Consider the following 24,357-nt stretch of genomic DNA (forward strand, 5'->3'; position numbering starts at 1 on the left):
ACCTATCATGTATTAAAGAATCTGGAACAGGGACAAGTTGTATTTTCAAAACCAACGACTCTCTTTTGCCCCATATGCAGACTCTTTGGCCCCAAAAGAAAGTGATAAAGGGCTTAACAACCTCATTGAAGCAATGGGGTTTTTTTGAAGCCTTTTTTCTCTAGCTGAATTACATTAACAATAATTTAATATATGAGGGCACATCCCCCAAACTAGAGCTATATTCTGGAGGGCAGGCCTCTTACAGTACAGACTTCCCCCACTAGGTGAGTGTTCTAGGAACCCATCTGTATCAGTGTGTACCAGCTGGCGTTGTTGTGAGAGGCTGCACTGAACTTCAGTGAATTTTTTGGGAAAACTCTTTCAACATCTTTGTCCATGTCATAATGGAAAAAAGGTGACTGGTTCTTCCACTATGACAACACATCTGTTCATAATGAGCTGAGTGTTCAGCAGTTTTTGACCAAAAATGGCATTGCCCCCGTGCCCCACCCTCCCTATTCACCTGATGTGTCCCTGAGAGCTTTTTTTGTTTGTTTCCCAGATGAAAAAACGCCTTAAAGGAAACACTTAGCCAGTGTGGAAGAGGTGAAACAAAATACGGAAGAAGCAGAAAGTCATCAGAATCAACCAGCTGAAAAACTGTTTCTAGCTGTGGAAATAGTGCCTCAAGGACTCACAGTCAAGACAGTGGCATAGGCAGACATGGCTCACCTCTTCCGACAATCACATCAAAATTACAACTAAAATATAGAACGATCATCACTCGGAACCATCAGAAATCTATTTGAATGGAAATCTGAGAACTACAGAATTAAAGAAACCATATCCATCCAGACTGGTAAGAGGGCTGCAGACACTACATGTGTGGTTGATAAAAAAATTTAGCAGTGATATCTCAGGAGCAAGCAGGGCCATCTCCAAAACAGGCCCCCAGGCCAGGGTTCCAGTGCCAGGGAGATGAGCTCCCACAACTTATGGCTGCAAAAACTGGTGGGGATTGAGTCAATGGAACAAACTGCTAGAGCCTCAAGCAGTTTCTTAAAGAACCCACACATGGACTCACCTACTCAGACTCACTCCCTCTGAGCTCCAGAGCTGGGGTGACATGAGTGTCATACTGGGAGATGCTGAAGTATATCACATCTGGGCAGCCAGAGGCTGTTTTTTCTTTTCTGAGCTCTCATCTCACAGAGACACAGAGTGGGCAGGCTGGTATCATATCTGAGACTCCATCAACCTGACTAACACTGTTTGACTCACCTTCAAGATCCCTAGAGACTCTGCCCCACCCACCCAAGCTGCTTTTCCATATGAATGGCCTTGCCTCAGGCTTCGCAACTTCCTAAATCTTATCAAACAAGCAACTGCTGGCCTCAGTGAGCTCCAGGCTGGGCACTAGCAGCAACCAGATTAGTTCTACAACTTGGCTTCACCTGGGCATCTCAAAGCCTGGCACAAGCAGCAGCCTTCTCAGATTGCTTTATCTGAGAAAAGCAACTGAATCTAAAAAATAAAAACAAAAACAAACTAAGCAAACAACCAGAATAGGAACAGGATCACAGGTATAGGGATCATTTGAAGGGTTATGACTAGAAGGGAGATAGGGGGCAATGGGGGAAATGGTGTTGGAATCAAGAAGCATATTTTGTAGGAACAAAATAGACAAGGTGAGACTAGGAATAGTATATGAAAGAGGGAAGCCAAAGAACTTAGATGCACCACCCATGGACATAAACTAAGGTGGGGAGATAACTGGAGGAAAGGGGAGTACTAAATGGAAGGGGAAAAAGGGAAAAAATTGAGACAACTGTAACAGCATAATCAATAAAATATACATTAGAAAAGTCTCAATAGGTGTATTTCATCAAGTGGAGATGACTTTGAAGGTGACTGAAGTTTAAACATGAAAGAATAAATACACACTTTTTAATAAATAAAATTTAGGTATTTCCTCATAAATACTGGAAATCTCCCTAAGGCAAGATGTGCATGAGAAAATGACAGGACTCATCTTTTCACCTCGGCTACTAATATTGTATAATATTTCCATTGCTTCCATAAAGTAATCATGAAGGGACTATTTCAAATGACATTGAAGACACAAGTCCTTAGTCTAATCTATGAAAGTTAGAAATTACATAAGAGGAGATGTGTATATGTACATCAACAAATTATAAAAGTTAAGTGCAAGGCATTCAAAAATGGAGGAAAACATATGACAATTTTTGAGTCCTCTTGTGTTCCAGATCCTGCACTGAGCATTTCAGAGAGGTGGTTAAGCCCAGGAGTCCTCATAGAACAAAATTATCAAAAAAATATGCCAGTCAATCTGAGAAGATATTGGTGACAAAGTGAATTTATTTCAAGAGCATGTGCCTCAGAAACCATCATTTGCCATTACAATATTTAATATGATGGGAAACTTAGGTGTATCATGCTTTGAAGGTTGAATGCAAATATTTTAGGATAATGAGGAATTAGGGCCCTCTCAGTGGTATGAGCCAAAGCTGGATGCCCATCCATGCAGACATTGGGTATTTTTATAGGAATTGATTTTTTAAAAAGTGTCCTCTGTATAGTTAAAATGTTGTTTCATTGTTGGTATAGATGGGTAATAGATAGTTGGTAAAATTCTATTTGTAATATAAAAAAGTATACTCAAACATTTTTGTCATTGATGGATTTTAGGAGATATCATTTTATTATAATTAAAATCACTTGTTTGAAATTAAATTATTGTTATTAAATTTAATAAATGTTTTGTTGTCATTGAGCTTAAGATACATCCCAAATATGTTAGAGATGTTAAAATGTATAAAACCTTACATTTTAAATTTGTTGCTGTCCTTCATTTGGTTGTGTGAGGAGGCAAAGTGTATCTACCTATGCCTCCATCTTGGATATAAGACCAGAAAATAGAACTGTATGGAAGTCCAACAACCAAAAAGTTAAAGAAGAAACATTTATTCAGACCAATATGAGAGGCAGAGATGGGCAGCCAGGGTGGAAAGAACTTACAGCAAGGTGGCTGGTGGGCTAGGCAGCCCCACATTTATGTGCAGATAAACTGGGAGCACCAACTGAGGAGTGAGACAGATAGCGCAACCCAGGGTTCCAGTGTGGGGAAAAAAAGACTCAAAACCTCTGATTGAAAAAACCTATGAGGGTTGAGGTGGCAAGAGAAACTCCCAGTCTCACAGGACAGTTCATTCAAGAGACTCACAGGGTCCTAGAACATACACAAACCCACCCACCTGGGAATCAATGCCAGAAGGACCCAATTTGCTTGTAGATAGTGGGGGACATGACTGAAAGATGGCCGAGAGCTGAGCAAGCAGCATTGTTTCCTTTCAGACACTACCCCAACATATGGTGCTACAACACAGAGACCTGGCTTGCTCCACCCTAAGGTTCCACCCCTTACTATGTAACAGGCACTCTGAGACAAAAAATATGGCCCCAATGAAGGACAAATCAAAGTTCCAGAAAAATACAACAAAGCCATGAAGAGACAGCCAGCCCATCAGATGCAGAGTTCAGAACACTGGCAATCAGGATGCTCACAGAAATGGTTGAGTATGGTCACAAAATAGAAGAAAAAGCGAAGGCTATGCAAAGTGAAATGAAGAAAAAAATATACAGGGAACCAACAGTAAAGGGGAAGGAAACCAGAACTCAAATCAACAATTTGGACCAGAAGGAAAAATAAACATTCAACCAGAACAGAAAGAAGAAACAAGAATTCAAAAAAAAAAAGTGAGGAGAGGCTTAGGAACCTCTGGGACAACATGAAATGTTTTAATATCTGAATCATAGGGGTGCCAGAGGAAGAAGAGCAATAAATTAAAAACTTATTTGAACAAATCATGAAGAAAAACTTCCCCATCTGGCAAAAGAAATAGACTTCCAGGAAGTCCAGGAAGCTCAGAGAGTCCCATAAAGTGAGACCCAAGGAGGAACACACCAAGACACATCATAATTACATTACTTGAGGTTAAAGATTAGGAGAGAATCTTAAAAGCAGCAAGAGGAAAAAAAAAGACAGTTACCTACAAAGGTGTTCTCATAAGACTCTCACCTGATTTCTCAAAAGAAAGCTTACAGGCCAGCAGGAGCTGGAAAGAAGTATTCAAAGTCATGAAAGGCAAGGACCTACATCCAAGATCACTCTATCCAGCAAACCTATCATTTAGAGTGGAAGGGCAGATAAAGTGCTTTCCAGACAAGGTAAAGTTACAGAAGTTCAGCATCACTGAGCCCTTATAATATGAAATACTAAAGGGACTTATCTAGGAAAAAGCATATGATCAAAACTATGAACAGTAAAATGACAACAAATTCACTGCTACCAACAACTGAACCTTAAAAAGCAAACAAACTAAATAAACAACTAGAATAGGAGCAGATTCACAGAAATAGAGATCACATGTAAGGTTATCAGTGAGGAGGGAGAAAGAGTAAGGAAAGGTACAGGGAATAAGCAGCATAAATGGTAGGTACAAAATAGACAGGGGCAGGTTAAGAATAGTACGGGAAATGGAGAAGCCAAAGGACTTATATGTATGATCATGGACATGAACTAGGGGGGTGGATGCTGGTGGGAGAGAGGGTGCAGGGCAAAGGGGAATAAAGGGGAGAAAAAATATGGGATAACTGTAATAGCATAATCAATCAAATATATTTAAAAATTACATTTTAGAATTAATGGAATACAGTATTTCACTAAAATGAACTTTGGGGATATTAATGAATTTGGCAAATCTAAGTGGCATTATAAAATATTTTGATAATTAATATTATTTTTAACTCAAGAGAAGTTATTAATAGACCTTAAAATAACTGATAAACATTTACGTGACAGAATCCTCAAAGAAACCTTTCTTAAGGTCTTTGGCCTTTACATGTTTAGTTGAAGCAAAAAAAACCATGCCAATATCCCTGCATTCTTAGATCTTTACCCTTTATCTTACTGAATGCACATTAGAAGGAAGCAGCTGTCTTTTTTGACAAGTGTTTACAAGACCTGGAGCTACGTTTTCAAGTAATAATGACTGAGATTAAAGGAGGGAAGAGAGGTGACAGTTATCTTTTGACAAAGGAAAACAGTTTACCAAGAATCAGTGTCTTCAGAAAGTTATCATTAAACCTTTTAGTTTATTTGCCAGTGGTTGAAGCAAGGTGATAAATGTGACAGGTTGAACTATCACATGTTCTGAGCTATCACACACTGAGCTACTCCTTCTCACTAAATGGTTATTTTGATCTTTAAATGAATTTGCTATATAGGGAGTTTTATTCACTTAAATAAAATTAAATAAAATGGCCCCTGATAGAAGATACCAAGCAAATGACTTAATATGAAAAATTACTCAAAAAAGGAGCAAAAGAAAAATTTTAAAAATTATACAATTTAATGCTGGTTATTAAATGAAGCTCCTTCAACATTAACATCAATGTTACAAAATGTTTGACTCATGAAATTTATTTAGTATTCTCATTTTTTTCCTCCATTTCCTTACTCTCGTCCAAAGAGGCCCATTTGACTCTGGATTTTTTTTTTTACCACACAAAACATAAATTCATCCTGATTATACAAGGAAATGTAGTAATGACCGCAGTGAGGAAAAGAAATAGCCAGTGTTGGATCAAAGTTACGGTCCACAGAAGTAGTTTCCTGCAAAAGTACAGTCTACTCTCAACTACCAGCTAAAGCTGATGTTTTAACAAGCAAGCCAGATCATTCATACCTCTGCTCAAAATCCTCTGGTCCTTCTCTATTTGACTACGAGTCAAAACCTAAGTTGTAAGTGTCCCTCAAGGCCCTGTGCGAGATCTAGGCCCAGTCCCCCTGCAGTTAAAGCTCTAACCACTTCTCCTAATGCTCTCCTCCTTGCACTCACTGCCTCCATTGCTTTTTTAACAGGCCACAGGCCTTTGTTACTCAACAATGGCTGGTCTGTTCGGTATCTCTCTTTTGGATATCTCTTAAGAGAGGTTCATTACCTCCCTCACTTCCTCAACTCTGATAAACGCTCTCTGCTGGGACCACCCCATTTACATTGCTACTCTTTCTGCCCACTCACAACTCCCCAGTTACTCTGCTTTGCTACTGTTGCTGTTGCTAATCTCCAGAGCACTCATTATCTCACAATATAATATTCATTTTTGTATTTATTACCCATCTCCTCTATTAGAATATAAGTTCTACAGGGCAGGCATTTTTGTTTCTTGTACTCAGATAAATTTTTTTTTAATAAACAAATAAATGACTAACATTACCCCCCTTAGGTTCAAGAATATAAAGCTAGGAAGAGGAGACTAGGCATTTCTGACATCACAGTTTAGATGTGTGTGGGGGATATCCAGACTGTGGTCAAGCTACTTCTCCTTCCTCATCATCAGTGTAAGGCAGAAAAATTTATTTTGAAGTTTGAAGAGTCACCTTGTCAAAATTCTTTGACATTTAACAACCTTATACGATTATACCAAAAAGCAAATTAAAAAACTGGCATGCAAGATACATTTATTAACCAAATTCCTTATTCATTACTCTAATTTGAATATACAATTTCAGTAATAATATTTCATGGTGACCGAATCCTGACATACTGATTTTTTTTATTCCAAACATGTTCTGCATTTGAATTTCAAAAAGGACACTACATATGTACCACAGATTCGAAAATACGAATTGTCTGGCTTTGTTTACATCATGTTGGATAATGGTGGGAACTCCAGCTAATGTAATGAGATCAAGTGTTAGGACTGGACTGTAACAAATAAGGTGCAGAAATAAGAAAGTAAGGTATGCGTGTTTTTACTCACCTGCATAATTCATCATTTCGGCAGCTGTGAATTACATTGAGGCAAGTCAGGGGTGGAACTATGTTCACTGCACATGGCTTGCTGTGAAGAGCTTCTTTGGACTGCTGACAAGGTATATCAGATGGAGCACAGTCACAAAAAGCCAACATCTGGGCAATATTAAAAGGCATATTTTGATAGAAGAACCGTATGGCGGCTTGGCAGTGTTTCACATCACACAGATTTCCATTTGCTGAGCAAGCTTTAAGGTAAGGGGCCAACTGTGCATTACAGACCACATCCCCTACACACATCTCTGCCACTTCCAAACAGGACCGGATCCCTTTCATTTCTGAAAGCAAATGACATGCCCACGTCATGAAAATGTAAATATAAAGCTGCCCTTTACAGAATCTGCAAAACACTGCGAGATGTCTAGGAACAACATACAACTTTGTAGTAGCATTCTATTTTGGGCAAACATTTCTTTCTTTTTTTAGAGTTCACATGAATTTACTGAGACCTGAATAGCGGACTATTTGAATCATCTTTCATCTCTACTGGATACAAAACGTAGTATGATCCAAAAGAGATGGGAAATGTGCAAGGCCAAAACTGAGCTGAAGGAAAAATCCTTGGGTCCAAGTTTCTCAAATGTAAACAATAAATCTTCAGAAATTTTATTTGAGCTATATACCTTATGATGAGTTCATTGGCTCATATCAAAATGATTCTTATTCTGTTGCACTTTTTATTTGGGGAGTGGAAATCTTGAATAAAGGCTCCACATAATTGTTCACATTCTAGAAAACACAGGCACACGTGAATGCCCACCACACCCATAAACATAATACAGAAACAGTTGGCCTGGACCAACCTAATTTATGTGATCAAAATATCCATAAAATTTAACCAAGATCTAGTCTTTGCTTTTAATTGCAAAGTTTTTCTCAGCATAACATAAATTGATGACCAATGGGCAAATCAGTTGCTTTGATACTTTAGTGGAAGAAATGCAATGATTTTTTTTTGTATTTTGTAATATTGAAACTGTTTAAGAACTGCACAATTTATTTTGCATTGAAATATTTTTAAGAACTCTAGTAACTACATTTTAAATTATATTGTTCAGTATTTACAATGCCGATCAAAATTATAAATGAGAAACATTACCATGATAGGGAAGAGTAGTTAGATTCCACTTGAATTTATTATCCTCTCTCATGTTATCTAGAAGGAAGACAAAGACTTCATTAGTGAACCATTTTCTAAATTTAAGGGGAAAATGCGGACTACATCTATAAGTGAGTAATGAAGCAAAAATACATAGAGGCTCATATAATACTTGTTTAACCCCTGACACTCAAAGTTAGTGAAGTACAGATGAAGAAAAGTAAAACCCAGAAATATCATTCAAGTGAGTTAAACAGCCCTGCTGTGAGGAAAGATTCAGTTACTTGGAGGTTTAAACAAATGCTAATGACTACGCCATGTGCACTGAAGTAAACAAAGAATCTGTCTGGGGAGGCAAAACAGAAGGAATAATGTCTGACAAAAAAAAAAGACAACTCTTCCCAGTAGGGTTGTACACTGAAATGCAATTTGAAGACTGATTTCCACCTCTGATTATTTTAGCTTCTCAGAGTTCTTAGGAATTAAAATTATAGAATTGGAGAATCTTACTGACGGGAGTAAACTTGGTGGCCATGTATTCTAAAATCTTTCATTCAAGAAGCATTGATATCATGTGCCACATCGAAGACACAAATCTGTAGTCCCTTCCCCGGAGCCTCCAAAGCCTGGCAGGGAGTACAGACATACTATACATATGCACACATATACAAACACACAAATATATGTGTATACATATATAAATAATGTCATATGTACGTCATACATGTCATATGTATATATGCCGGTAGACATACATGCACACACACAAGAAAGTGATAGGAGAATAATATGATCAGATTTTTATATTTAAATACAAATTCAATTTTCTCTTTGGTTATTGATTAACATATTGACTTCTGTTATGGCACAAATATCCCTTGTCATATAATTTGTCCCTACTTGAGCTGTCTGTCCAAATTCCTTGGCTGTTCATTTAATGCACATACATGATGGTACAATCACAAGAAAGTTCTTGTTACACCCAAGTGTGTCACAGCCTTTCCAGAATCCTTGCTTTATTTCATCTATTCGCACTATACCGTGTCTCATTTCGCTACTTACTAAGTCTCTGCTGAAAGATCACTGAGCTGGGGCTTCACCTCTTCTAGAGTCCACTCTTCTGGGTCTCCAAGGAAGCCTGGAATGTTCCTTCCTCTCTGCTACTATCCCACATTGAATAAATCCAAATAGGCAAATCCAAAAAAGTCATATAACTTTTGTGACAGACACAAAAGTCTAGGCAGGAACTTCTCTTATAGATTAATGCCTCTGCTTTGGAACTGATTAGTATGGCCGTGCCACTGAATAAAACATATGCAGGAAACTAACATTGAAACATAAATAAGTATCGAATTTACTGACTGTTATGTGCTGGATGTTTGTGACTTTCCAAATTTCATGCATTGAAGTCCTAGCACCCAGTACAGCTGAATGCGGAGATGATATCTCTAAGGAAGTAACTGAGATTAAATGAAGTCATGGGCATGGGAATCTGACCTGAGGGAGTGTTGTCCTAATAAGAAGGAACATTACAGACTTTACTCACTCTCCCCGATCCATGCACACACAACATGGAATGTCGTGGGAGGCCATAGCAAGAAGCCAGGGATGTGACAAGTCAGCAAGAGAGCTCTCACCAGAAACCAACCCTGATGGAACTTGACCAGGAGCCTCCAAAGTTTTGAGATAATAAATTTTTGTTGTTTAGGCTAGCAGCCTGTGGCATCTTGTTACAGCAACCCAACCAAAGTAATATGCTCACTGTATGTGTGATTAGTACCAACTCAACAAGAGTTATTTTTAGCATAGGAAAATTAAGTCTATCTTAGATGCACATTATTTTATATGCTATGAGTAATGTATTATATAAACACTCTGCACATTAAATTCTAATGTCATATGGTACATACATATGTATATGCACATGTATTTTTCCCAGAGGACATTTTAAACAGTAGCTTAATTGCTGAAGAGGAGCTAAAGGACAATACGTCATGAGTATAAATAGAATCATACTAACAACCAGACTTAAATCTGAGTTATAAGATCATATGCATAAAAAATAGTTTCCTCTTATTGATCTACTAATAACAAAATATATGCAAAGTCAGATATCTTCTTACCCTGCTACCACTCTGGTTAAGGACATCATACATTTTCTCTACTGATCTCTTCTAGTCCCATGGTCTTATTTGTCATCTGTAAATAAATAACCCTCCCAATTTATATGTACTGTATAAATCTCATTTCTACATGTCATGCATGGGATTTAGACATCAATTCCATATATAATACTGACTTTTCAATATCTTCACTTCGATACCTAATAAACATTTCACACTCAACACATCCAAACTCACTTCTCATCTCCCCTCTGTCTCCCAACTAAAGCATCTTTTTCCGGTAGTTGTTCTTGTTTTAGTAAATAAAAATATTGGTGACCACATCCTTGTAATACTCCATACAAAAACTTTGGTGTCAACTTTAATTTTTACTTTTTCCCTTGAATTCCCATATGATCCACTAATATTAAAATATATCCAGAACTGACAACTTTTCATAAGGGTTCATCATTCATTACCTTTTTTACTACATTATTATAAAAGCTCCTACCTGGTCTTCCTACTTGGGCCATTCCTCCTTTTCAGTCAGTTGTCAACAACAACAACAGCAACAACAAAACCCAAGAATCATCCTGCTAAACATATATTCTAGACCATAACCGTATCCTGACCAAAATCCTTCAGTGGTTTCCTATATCACTTAGAGTACAGCCAACAGTTTTGAAATGATCCACAACATGCTTCATGATCTTGTCTCCTGTTCTATAGCAGATCTTACCTCCTACTCTTCTCTCCATTGGTCTCTCAACTCTAGCTGGTGGCCTCTTCGCTTTTCTTCTAAATCTGAGTTATAAGATCATATGCATAAAAAATAGTTTCCTCTTTTGACAAACATTATCAAAGTCAGATATCTTCTTACCCTGCTACCACTCTGGTTAAGGACATCATGGCTGTACTCATATTCCCAGCTCAGGACCTTTAATTACATGTTTGTTTTGCCTTAAATGTTCTTTCCCTAGGTATTCATAGGACTCATCCATTGCCACTTTCTATCTTTACTTAAACATTAATTTTTTCAGAGCAACTTTCTGGCCATCCTATTAAAATTACAAAGCCCACTCAGACTTCTTTTTTTATACCTTACCTATATTTAATTTTATCCTTAGCACTTACAGTATTTAAAGTACAAATCTTAAAGTCATTTATCCTGTTAATTTCTTCTTTGTCCCCATATCAGATGCTGATTCTTACTACTAAGATCCCCCCTTTGATGATCTAGGTATAAATTTTCTCAGCTGCTGGGAGTATTTAGGGTACTGGGTCACACTCGTCCTTCTCCTAACACTGCCCTCATCCAAAGAATGTTGCCACGCCCAATGTTACAGACATTCCCAGGGCAAAGCTCATATCTAAGCACTAGACCATTTGAGGGATTCAAAAATCAGCTTCCTTGCCTCAATAGGTGTGATACCTCTGAAAAGCCATTCTAGGTCCAAGGTTCCTATAGAATCAACTAAGTTTGCTGTGACAACTACTGCATTTCCATTTCCTCTACCTAAGCTTGTTTTCCTCACTTCCTTCTTTCTTTTCTTCCCGAGACCTAAGCCTAGTACATTACCTGTGTGCAAGCCTCTGTCTCAACTTAGAGTGGAAGCTCCTAGACAGTAGTGATTTTTGTTTGTTTTATTTACTGCTTTATCCCATCTTAGAGTATGCCTGGAGGAAGGTAGGCACTCAAAAGAAATATGTATTTATTTATTTATTTTTTAGGCAGAGGGAGAGGGAGGGGGAAAGAGAGGGAGAGAAACATCAATGTGTGGTTGTCTCTCTTGCATCCACTACTGGGGACCTGGTCTGCAACCCAGGCATGTGCCCTGAAAATTGAACCAGCAACCCTTTGGCTCACAGGCCAGTGCTCAATCCATTGAGCCACACCAGCCAGGACAAGAAATATTTATTAAATAAGTAAGTAATCATTGCTTACCACTTTTATCTCTATCTTTAATTTTTTTAAATTCCCTAAAAACCAATGAGCTTCTTTGATGAGGGAGAGAGAGTTTCTGTTTTGTTTTGTTTTTGTTTTTGTTTTTGTCTTGCGGCACAGGACCTAGTGCATTGTACATGGCTCTTAAGTATTTGTTCAATGAATGAATAAATTTAACCGTACACTATAACTTTTTAGCATTTGCCTCTTTCCTTATGTGGAGAGCAAGAACAATAAAATGGCATTGGTGCAATTAAGAGAGCATAAAGTATATAAAACAAAGTGGAGTCACTTATGTCAACTAAAATGGCTGTCAGTCAGCCATTACACTTTGGTTCAAGAGGAAAATTACCTAAGTCAGATAAATATATCTGAAGAGGAGACATATCTGCCCACATGGTCAGAGCAGACATATCTGGCAAGGAGACAACACTTGCACATTGCACATGTGGTCAGCGCAGCCATGTCTGCAGGGCGAGACCACCCACAGATAGGCTCCTGGGGAAATTCCACACTTGCCAGCAGGGATGTCAAACAGAACAGCCATGTATCACCCTTAGGCTTCTGAGAAAATTCCACACTTTGCATTAGCGGTGCCAAGACATTTACCGAAAAGACCCAGAAGGGTGGAGTACACCATTTTGAAGGCATTACTGAGGCAGGTTCCAGACCACTGCTGAGACAGCCAACCTTCACACACCATGATGCTGCTCCATGCCACACCGATCTCCCTTGGTATTGCCCACTGGAAGCTCTGCCCTGCTGGACTGAGGACTTCATCTGCTCTGCTGTCCACCTGGTTTGAGATCCTTCCTTTCAAGACCCTGATAAGTCCCTTGCCCACCATGCTGTCTCCTGGACCTGCTGACTGAAACTCTGGGTCTTGGGTTTGTTATCCCCTATTGATTGCTGTGTGTGTTATACTCCTCTTCCATTGTTAGAGTGTGAGTAGGACATTAATGTATGTTGATATTCTACTCTGAGTGAACCTGCATTCAATAAAAGCTGAGCAAATAACATAGTTACTGTGGTTGACTCTTGTCTATTCCTTCATCAGGCAGCTATCTGAGCAGTTGTTTGGCTAACCTATAAGAAAGGCTATATGGAGGGGATGCTGGGAAGATGGCGACGGAGTAAGATGGAGCGGATACTAGCTCCTGTACTCATGGGTGAAAATCCTGGCAGATCTATGGAGAAACAGCACAATAAACCATCGGTTACCCAGCATTTATGAAATTAAAAGACCAGAGACTGTGACCGACGCTGAAACACCAGACGGCGGCAGAGTCAGCTACCGGAGCTGGGTCTCACGCGGCCCCTGTACTGCCGCCAGAGCAACAGGCCTGGGAGCCGGGGCCTCAGGTACGGAAGCCGGACACTCCAAGCCCCTGTGACGGTCCTGGGAGACAGAGGAGCCAGGAACCGGAGCGGGGACACCCTTGTGCCGATGCCATAGCTACTGGCCTGGGCAACGGAAGGGTCAGTTGCAGGAGCTGGGACACCAAAGGCCCCTGTGACGCCGCCATAGAGACAGGCCTGGACCCTGAGGAGCCAACTACGGGAGCCGGGAAGCTCTCAAATCCTGTGTCGCTGCCATAGCGACGATACTAGACGCTGGGGAGCCAGGTACGGAAGCCCGGACTCTCCAAACCCGTGACACAGCAGAGGAGCCAGCTACAGGAGCCGGGAAGCTCTCAAATCCTGGGCTGCTGCCATAGCGACAGGACTGGACACCGGGGAGTCAGGTATGGAAGCCGGGACTCTCCAAACCCCTGTGACGCAGCTGAGGAGCCAGCTACGGGAGCCGGGAAGCTCTCAAATCCTGTGCCGCTGCCATAGTGACGGGACTAGACACCGGGGAGTCAGGTACGGAAGCCGGGACTCTCCAAAGCCCTGTGACGCAGCTGAGGAGCCAGCTACGGGAGCCGGGAAGCTCTCAAATTCTGTGCCGCTGCCATAGCCACAGGACTGGATGCTGGGGAGTCAGGTACGGAAGCCTGGACTCTCCAAACCCCTGAGACAGCCCGGGGTGGCAGAGGATCCCTCTACGGGAACTGGGAGGGTCACAACCCCTGTGCTGCTGCCATAGCGAGGGGATTGGACACTGGGGAATCAGGTACGGGAGTTGGGACTTTCTAAGCCTCTGTGCCACTGCCATAGAGACAGGACTAGACGCCGGGGAGTCAGGTACGGAGCAAGGAAACCAGGACACTCCAAGCCCCTGTGACGGCCCTGGACGGCAGAGAGAGCCAGATACGGGAGCCAGGACATTCCCAGCCTCTGTGCCACTGCCCTAGTAACGGGCCTGGGTGCTTGAGGAGGCGGCTACTAGAGCCGGGACATTCAGCAGTGGTAGGCGAGCAACGCAGAGACCAGTGCGAGGACCAGCGTGAGTGTAGGTGGAGACGAAGAACATCAAGAAACTTCAAGGAGTCTGTACCACTGAACTTCACAAGGAACATACCACAGAAGTTTACACCATAACACCAGTGATTCAGAACAGATCAATTTTGGAAGCAGAGACTAAAGAAGAGTCTCAAACAATGGGAAGACAAAGAAACAATCCCCAAATGAAAGAAAAAGCAGAAACTTCAGAAAGAATGTTAGATGAAATAGACGCTGATCAACTATCAGACAGTGAATTCAAAGCACTGGTTATTACGAAGTTCAAAGAGCTCACAGTGAGCTACCAGAAACTACAGGGGAATTATAATGATCTCTCTGCAAACTACAGCAACATCAAAAAGGAAATGGAAACCATCAGCAAGAGACAAGAGGAAATGAAGAATACAATTTCCGAATTGAAGTACACAGTAGAAAGTTTCCAAAGTAGGATAGATGAAGCGGAGGATAGGATTAGTGAGTTGGAGGACAGGGTAGAAAGCATCTCACAGAAAGAGCAAGAAAATGAAAAGAGGCTCAGAAAGAATGAAGAGGGATTAAGAGAAATGCAAGACAATATGAAACGTAATAATATACGAATAATAGGAATACCAGAAGGAGAAGAAGAACAAGGGATAGAAAACGTATTTGAACGAGTAATGAGAGAAAATTTTCCTAATTTGTTAAGAGAAAAAGTCTCACAAATCCAGGAATCACAGAGAGTCCCAACCAAGAGGAACCCAAGGAGGCCCACCTCAAGACACATCATCATCAAAATGGCAAAATTCCAAGACAAAGAGAGAATCTTAAAGGCAGCAAGGGAGAAAAAAGAAATAACATACAAGGGAGCCCCAATAAGGTTAGCTACCGACTTCTCAATGGAAACACTCCAAGCAAGAAGAGAATGGCAAGAAATATTTCAAGTAATGAGAACCAGAGGCCTACAACCAAGGCTACTTTACCCAGCAAGGCTCTCTATCAAGATAGAAGGCCAAATAAAGAGCTTCCAAGACAAAAGAAGTCTAAAAGAATATGCCTCCACCAAACCAGATCTACAAGAAATACTAAAAGGACTACTTTGAGGGAAGGAAGGATAAGAGGGAGACAGAGAGGAACACAGGTACAAAAATGGCAATGAATAAGTACCTATCAATAATAACCTTAAACGTAAATGGATTAAATTCTCCAATCAAAAGACACAGAATAGCTCAATGGATAAGAAAGCATGACCCACACATATGCTGCCTACAAGAGACTCACCTCAGGACAAAAGACCATCACAGAGTAAAAGTGAAAGGCTGGAAACAAGTGTTCCAAGCAAACGGACAAGAAAAAAAAGCTGGGGTAGCAATTCTCATATCAGACAAAATAGACTTCAAAAAAAAGGCTGTAAAGAGAGACCCAGAAGGTCATTTCATTATACTCAAAGGAAGAATCCACCAAGAAGACATTAACATTGTAAACATATATGCACCAAACATGGGGGCACCCAAATATATCAAGAAAATCTTAGAGGACTTCAAGAAAGATATTGACAGCAACACAATCATAGTAGGGGATTTGAACACCCCACTATCAAAAATGGACAGATCTTCCAAACAAATTATCAAAAAAGATATTGTGGCATTAAACAACACCCTAGATGAAATGGACTTAACTGATATATATAGAGCCCTTCATCCCAAAGAAGCTAAATACACATTCTTTTCAAATGTACATGGAACATTCTCAAAGATAGACCACATGATAGGACACAAAAGGAGCCTCAACAAATTCAAGAAAATTGAAATCATACCAAGCATCTTCTCTGACCACAAGGCACTGAAATTAGAAACCAACCCCAAAGAAAAAAACCCAAAGCACCCAAAAACATGGAGACTGAATGGTATGCTATTAAACAACGAATGGGTCAAGAATGAAATTAGGGAAGAAATCAAAACATTTCTGGAAACAAATGAAAATGATCGCACAACGACCCAAAACTTATGGGACACAGCCAAGGCAGTCCTGAGAGGGAAGTTTATAGCAATACAGGCCTACCTAAAGAATATAGAAACATTTCAAACAAACAACCTAACCCTACGCCTGCAAGAACTTGAGGAACAACAACAAAGACAGCCCAGAGCAAGCAGAAGGAAGGAAATAACCAAGATTAGAGCAGAATTAAATGACATAGAAACTAAAAGCACAATTTTAAGGATCAATGAATCCAGGAGTTGGTTCTTTGAGAAGATAAACAAAATAGACAAGCCTTTAAGTACGCTCATCAAGAAAAGAAGAGAGAGGACACAAATAAACACAATCAGAAATGAAAAAGAAGAGATTACAACTGATACCACAGAAATAGAAAAGATTGTAAGAAATTACTATGAAGAACGGTATGCCAAGAAATTTGAAAACCTAGGGGAAATGGACACATTTCTAGAAAAATACAATCTTCCAAAACTCAGTGAAAAAGAAGCAGAAAATCTAAATACACCAATAACAGCAAAAGAAATTGAAGCAGTAATCAAAAAACTCCCATCACACAAAAGCCCCGGACCAGATGGTTTCACAGGAGAATTCTACAAAGCATTTAAGGAAGAGCTAACCCCTATTCTCCAATCAGACATTCAAAAAATTCAGAAGGATGGAAAACTCCCAAATTCTTTTTATGAAGCCAGCATCATCCTAATTCCAAAACCAGATAGAGACACAACAAAGAAAGAAAACTTCAGGCCAATATCGCTGATGAACATAGATGCTAAAATCCTCAACAAAATATTGGCAAATCGCATCCAACAATATATCAAAAAGATCATACACCATGATCAAGTAGGATTCACCCCAGGAATGCAAGGATGGTTCAATATTCACAAATCAGTAAATGTAATACATCACATAAACAAAAGCAAAGACAAAAATCACATGATCATATCAATAGATGCAGAAAAAGCTTTTGATAAGGTACAACACCCATTTATGATAAAAACACTCAGCAAAGTGGGAATACAAGGAGCATTTCTCAAAATAATAAAGGCCATATATGAGAGACCTACAGCCAATATCATACTCAATGGGAAAAAACTAAAAGCTTTTCCATTAAGATCAGGAACAAGACAAGGTTGTCCACTTTCACCACTTCTATTCAATATAGTATTGGAAGTTTTAGCCACAGCGATCAGGCAAGAAAAGGAAATAAAAGGCATTCAAATAGGAAAGGAGGAAACAAAACTGTCACTGTTTGCAGATGACATGATAGTGTACATGGAAAATCCTATAGACTCTACCCAAAAACTGCTCAAACTAATTGATGAGTTTGGCAAAACAGCTGGTTATAAAGTCAATATCCAGAAATCAAAGGCATTTTTGTATACCAACAGTGAATCAGCAGAAGCAGAAATAAAGAGAAAAATCCCATTTGATATAGCAAAAAGAAAAATAAAATATCTGGGAATAAACCCAACAAAGGAGGTAAAAAACCTGTATGCAGAAAACTACACAGCCCTGAAGAACGAAATCAAGGAAGACACAAACAAATGGAAACATATACCTTGTTCATGGATTGGAAGAATTAACATTATCAAAATGTCCATACTACCCAAAGCAATATACAGATTCAATGCAATACCTATTAAAGTACCAATGGCATATTTCACAGACATAGAACAAACACTTCGAAAATTTATATGGAACCATAAATGAGCTCGAATAGCAGCTGCTCTTTTGAGAAAGAAGAACAAAGTAGGGGGGATCACAATACCTGATATCAAACTGTATTACAAGGCCACTGTAATCAAAACAGCCTGGTACTGGCATAAAAACAGGCACATAGACCAATGGAACAGAACAGAGAGCCCAGAAATCAACCCAACTCTCTACAGTCAATTAATATTCAACAAAGGGGGCAGTAACATAAAATGGAGTAAAGATAGCCTCTTCAACAAATGGTGTTGGGAGAACTGGACAGCTACATGCAAAAAAATGAAACTTGAGCACAGACTTACACCATACACCAAAATAAATTCAAGGTGGATAAAAGACTTAAATGTAAGTCATAATACCATTAAAGTCCTAGAGGAGAACATTGGCAAGAAAATCTCAGATATTTCACGCAGCAACTTCTTTACTGATATGTCCCCTAGAGCAAGGAATGTAAAGGAAAGAATAAACAAATGGGATCTCATCAAAATAAAAAGCTTCTGCATGGCTAAAGAAAACAGTATTAAATTAGCAAGACAACCAACTGTATGGGAAAACATATTTGCCAATGATACCTCAGACAAAGGTTTAATCTCTAAAATATACAAAGAACTTACACGACTCCACTCTAAGAAGACACCCAACCCAATTAGAAAATGGGAAAAGGACTTGAACAAACAATTCTCCAAGGAGGACATACAGAACATTCAGAGACACATGAAGAGATGCTCAATATCATTAGCTATCAGAGAGATGCAAATCAAAACCACAATGAGATACCACTTTACACCAGTCAGGATGGCTATCATAAACAAAGCAACAAACAACAAATGTTGGAGAGGTTGTGGGGAAAAGGGGTCCTTAGTTCACTGTTGGTGGGAGTGCAGACTGGTACAACCATTATGGAAAACAGTATGGATTTTTCTCAGAAAAATAAAAATCGACCTGCCTTTTGACCCAGCAATTCCACTGCTGGGATTATATCCTAAGAATCCTAAAACATCAATATCAAAGAACCTATGTACCACAATGTTCATAGCAGCACAATTTACAATAGCCAAGAGTTGGAAGCAACCTAGGTGCCCATCAGTAAATGAATGGATCCAAAAATTGTGGTACATATACACAATGGAATTCTATGCTGCAGAGAAGAAAGAAGAGAAGCTACTACCCTTTGCAACAACATGGATGGAACTGGAAAGCATTATGCTGAGTGAAATAGGCCAGGTGCTGAAAGACAAATACCATATGATCTCACCTTTAACAGGAAGCTAAACAACAAAACAAACAAGCAAGCAGAAAAAAAAAAAACCCAAAAAACATAGACATTGAAATAGAGAACAAGGGGACAGTGACCAGAGGGGAGAAGGAAGGGAAGTTAAGGGGAAAAGGGGGGAGGGATTTGGAGGAACAAATAGGAAGGACACAGGGACGAGAACTAAGGGGGGGTGGAAATGGGAGGGAGGTGGGGAGCAAGGGCGGGGGAGGCTGGGATGGGAAAAATAGACAAAAAACTGTACTTGAAAAATAACTAAATAAAATTAAAAAAAAATAAACAAAAAAAAACACAAAAAAAAAACAAAAAAAAAAAAGAAAGGCTATATGATGAACAGATGCTTGTGACACTTTACAATCAGTTTTGGACACCGTTATAGAATTAAGTTTTTACATTTAAATTTCCTAGGAGAAACACAGACAGAAATGACAGAACTGGAAAAAGAAATTAATTATTCTTTAGTTAACTTGTATTTGTGATCATCATCAATGATGCTAAATTCTTTTGAATACCCACCAGAAACAATGTTCTGCTGGTTGAATCCATCTTCATAGTCTTCACTGAAGGCTGGAACTTGATTCACCTGAGCATCCTGGATGCAACTGTCTTCAAACAAACTCCTCCAAATTTCAATGCACTCTGCTTTTGAAGTGTCATTGCATTGACAATTCCACAAGATCGTTTCCTGCAGACCTTCTGTTAATGCTGCACACAGGTGGCTTCCATCAAGGGTCTTGCATTGTTCTGATTCCCTCCCACAGGTTTTCTTAACATTCTCATACAACAGAGTGCAATGTTCAGACTCCTGGCAGATTCGTGCTGCTACAACACAGTCACTCGTTTTTTCCACCATTTGTGATGTGTCATTCTGATGGAGCCTTTGTGTGATATTTGATTCTGAAGCCAAATCTGAGGACGGTGCTGATACTTCTATTAATAAAGTAAAATAAATGAAAAAATTAATTCATTTACTTATGACCTTTTAATAAGTTTTCTGAAAAGAATATAGGTACATCTAATATTCTTATATATATGTCATTCCTATATATATGACATTATATATATTGTCAATATCTATAATATTTCAAATACCATTAAATTATTTTCAGAGTGGTATGTCAGCTAATGTTTAATGGTTAAAAATTGATATATAAAACATTTTTAATAGTTTGTGCAACTGTATAATCATAATTTTAAATATATTTGTCCTTTCATTATATTTTGATGATGGTTGGTAAAAATAATATGTAATTTAAAATACATACAAGATAATTCATTATTCCTCTTATTTAACTTTTTATATTTTTTTCTCCTAGAAATGTACCTATACTAACATGTTTCTCAACTTTTTTATTTCCTCTTCTTGTTTTTTTTATTTAATTATTTTTCAAGTACAGTTTTCTGTCTATTTCTCCCATCCCAGCCCACCCCGCCCCATGATCCCCACCTCCCTCCCATTTCCACCCCCCTTAGTTATTGTCCCTGTGTCCTTTATACTTGTTCCTCTAAATCCCTCCCCTTTTTCCCCTTAAATTCTCTCCCCTCTCCCCTCTGGTAGCCGTCCCCTCATTCTCTATTTCAGTGTCTTTGTTTTTATTCTGCTTGCTTGTTTGTTTTGTTGTTTAGCTTCCTGTTAAAGGTGAGATCATATGGTATTTGTCTTTCACCGCCTGGCTTATTTCACTCAGCATAATGCTTTCCAGTTCCATCCATGTTGTTGCAAAGGGTAGTAGATCCTTCTTTCTCTCTGCTGCATAGAATTCCATTGTGTATATGTACCATAATTTTTTGATACATTCATTTACTGACGGGCACCTAGGTTGCTTCTAACTCTTGGCTATTGTTTGGCAAAACAGTGGGTTACAAAGTCAATATCCAGAAATCAAAGGCATTTTTGTTTACCAACAATGAATCAGCAGAAGCAGAAATCAAAGAAAAAATCCCATTCAATATAGCAAAAAGAAAAATAAAATATCTGGGAATAAACCTAACCAAGGAGGTAAAAGATCTGTATGCAGAAAACTACACAACACTGAAGAAAAAAATGAAGGAAGACACACACAAATGGAAACATATACCTTGTTCATGGATTGGAAGAATGAACATCATCAAAATGCCCATACTACCCAAAGCAATTTACAGATTCGGTGCAATACCTATTAAAGTACCAATGGCATATTTCACAGACATAGAACACTTCAAAAATTTATATGGAACCATAAGTGACCCCAAATAGCAGCTGCAATTTTGAGAAAGAAGAACAAAATAGGAGGGATCACAGTACATGATATCAAACTGTATTACAAAGCCACTGTAATCAAAACAGCGTGGTACTGGCATAAAAACAGACATATTATTTCCTCTTAACATTTGTTAGAGAGTTTTCCATAATTCCCCTACTTTCTCATGAAAATTTAATTCTACAAATATATCTGTTTAGGGACTATATGTGTGTGTGTATACACACATACATACATATATATGCATATCTGTGCTTGTTACATAATAATAATTTTAAATGAGCAACATTTTGAAGGGACGTTTTGGAGATATTACATAGACATGGCACATAACCACATGAAAATAGGCTCAATGACATTATTTAAGTGCAAATGAAAACCATAGTGCGGGACCACTAAATATGTAATAGAGTGAAAAAAATTAAGTGCTCCGAGAATGTGGAGTGACTAGAAGTTTTATATATTGGTGGTTATCTCAAATATGAAATATTCCATGGAAGATTTTTTATAAAGTTAATCATAAACTTTATCTATGACTCAACAATTTCTCACCCATGAGAACTAAAAACTTACACTTGTACAAATCTTGCCTGTGAATATATATAGCAGCTTTATTTATAATCTCTAAAAACCTGGAAACAATGCAAGTGACTTTCAGTGGTTAACCAAGCTGTGGTCTGCCATACACTGGAATACTACTCCTCAAAAAAGGAAACAAACTTAATATGAAATGATGAATCTCAACTGTGTTATGTTAAACAAAAGGAATCAGGCTCAAAAGGCTACATGTTGTATAATTCCCTTCATATGAAATTCTGAAAAGGGAAAAATTACGGAAGAAAAAATTGTTTAATAAGATCACCATGCGTGATTGGAGGAGCTGGACAGTGGGACCATTCAAGATAGATGAGGGGAGAATCCATCTTATAAGGTGGCAGAAAGTCGATTGTGAAAGAAGTGGTGATAACTCTATGATAAGAGATTCATTCCCAAACCTACCACTTTTCAGTGACACAGTACATAGGGACAGTGAGGATCTGGAAACTGGTTGTTATAGGACTTTGATTTCACATTATCCCTTGGTAAATCTGTATGTACCCTCACAGACATAGGCAGCCTAGTTTGATTACCACTGCTTCAGTGTTAGCCTGGTACCTTGAAAAGGCAAATAAATTAAATGCTCCTAGTCAAAGGCAATTGTAATCCTATAAAAGTGGTTATATTTTGGTGTTCCTTGGGAGACTCTGAGTTTCTTAACAACAGAAATAATAGCTTATTTGTCTTCTATCATTTAGTCTTGTGAAAAGCCATAGTGAGACCCACAGATATATGGTTCGGATGAGTGAATCTATAATTCTAATAAATTATAATTAAATAAAGCTTGAAGTTGTGATTAGAAATTACAGAAATATGTTATGCATATACTGAGATCTACAACTTAAAGAATCTTAAATTATATAGAGAATTAATTGAATTATTATTTTTTAAATATTTTAGTTATTTTTAGAGATAGGGAAAAGGAAGGAGAAAGAGAGGGACAGAGAAACATCAATGTGCGAGAAAAACATTGATCAGTTGCCTCTTGTAAGCACCCTGACTGGAGACCAACCCGGCAACCCAGGCATGTGCCCTGACTGGGAATCGAACTGGTGACCTTTTGCCTTGCAGAATGATGTTCAACTAGCTGAGCCACATCAGTCACGGCTCAAATTATTAAAAAGTTAATAAAATTACATGGATGTGATTAAATTTTCTTTTTTATGACTTTAAATGTGCTCTCTACCAATGTATTACCTGATTCATTGATGCATTTTTTTCCAAGCAGTTTGTTAACAGTGCAATAGAGGTCATCAGTGCAGAGACAAGCTTGAAATTGGAAATTGCTTTCCACTAAGGATTGGATGCCCAGGTTACAGCTTGATGAATCCTTCATCTCACAGGGGTTACCTGAAGTTCACAATCAAACATATTGCACTCTAGATATTAATTTGAATATACTTTTACCCAAAGTACTTTTAACATATTAACCTGAATAATTCATTATTATAGTAAGATTTTCTGGGCTTGCTGCAGGATGTTCATTTAAGTAACTTCTAAGCAAAAATATGTTTTACTGTATTTTTCCTCTACTATTTACTTTCTAAAATATATTTAAATTTTCCATATATTAAAATAGCTTTAGAAAACAGAAAAAAGGAAAAATAATAATAGAATAGCTTTGTCCCCACATATAATGCCAATTTTTGCTCTTCATTAATAAGCAAGGCTGCCCTTATAGGAGGTGACCAGACTGCTCTGTAATCTCAGTTAGTTCTGTTGTCACTTTAGCTACTTCTTTAGCTATTTTGTCTTAACCTGCTATTTTATTTTGCACGTCATACTAATTATAACAAGAGAGGTACAGGTAGCTCTAAAATTAACATGGGAACTGAAGTAGCCTTGACACTTAGAAAACACTCAATAAATATTATTAAATATGAGTCTTTCATAATTACCAATAATTCATTTTCTTTTTAATTTAAAAAGGTGCATTTATCTACCCAACAATTTTTTTTGCAATTTTCTGAATAAAACTACTTGAGATCATTTCATTTGTATATTTAAGAACATTTCTATGTCTGCTTCATGCATGGGATAACTATGCAAATATTGCAATTCACTGCTACTTGTCTACTGAAATAAATAAATATGAGCTAATTAATAACAATGAATGTGATGTTTTAAATTGATGTGTAAGATGTAACAAGGAGT

At 38.3% G+C, this 24,357-nt stretch overlaps 1 protein-coding gene across 1 annotated transcript in view; it reads right to left on the reverse strand.

Moving 5' to 3' along the window:
- Window positions 1–24,357, reverse strand: part of GFRAL (GDNF family receptor alpha like) — a 77,340-nt gene that overhangs the window by 38,701 nt on the left and 14,282 nt on the right. The window contains exons 4-6 of the mRNA XM_037152081.2: window positions 23,401–23,553; window positions 7,981–8,037; window positions 6,829–7,159 (exon numbers count right to left, since the gene is read on the reverse strand). Of these exons, the coding sequence (XP_037007976.2) occupies window positions 6,829–7,159; window positions 7,981–8,037; window positions 23,401–23,553 (541 nt within the window). The remainder of the gene's footprint in view (window positions 1–6,828; window positions 7,160–7,980; window positions 8,038–23,400; window positions 23,554–24,357) is intronic.

The sequence above is a fragment of the Artibeus jamaicensis genome, unplaced genomic scaffold (genome assembly GCF_021234435.1).
Source record: "Artibeus jamaicensis isolate MK-2021 breed Jamaican fruit bat unplaced genomic scaffold, CSHL_Jam_final contig_484, whole genome shotgun sequence".
Taxonomy (NCBI): Eukaryota; Metazoa; Chordata; class Mammalia; order Chiroptera; family Phyllostomidae; genus Artibeus; species Artibeus jamaicensis.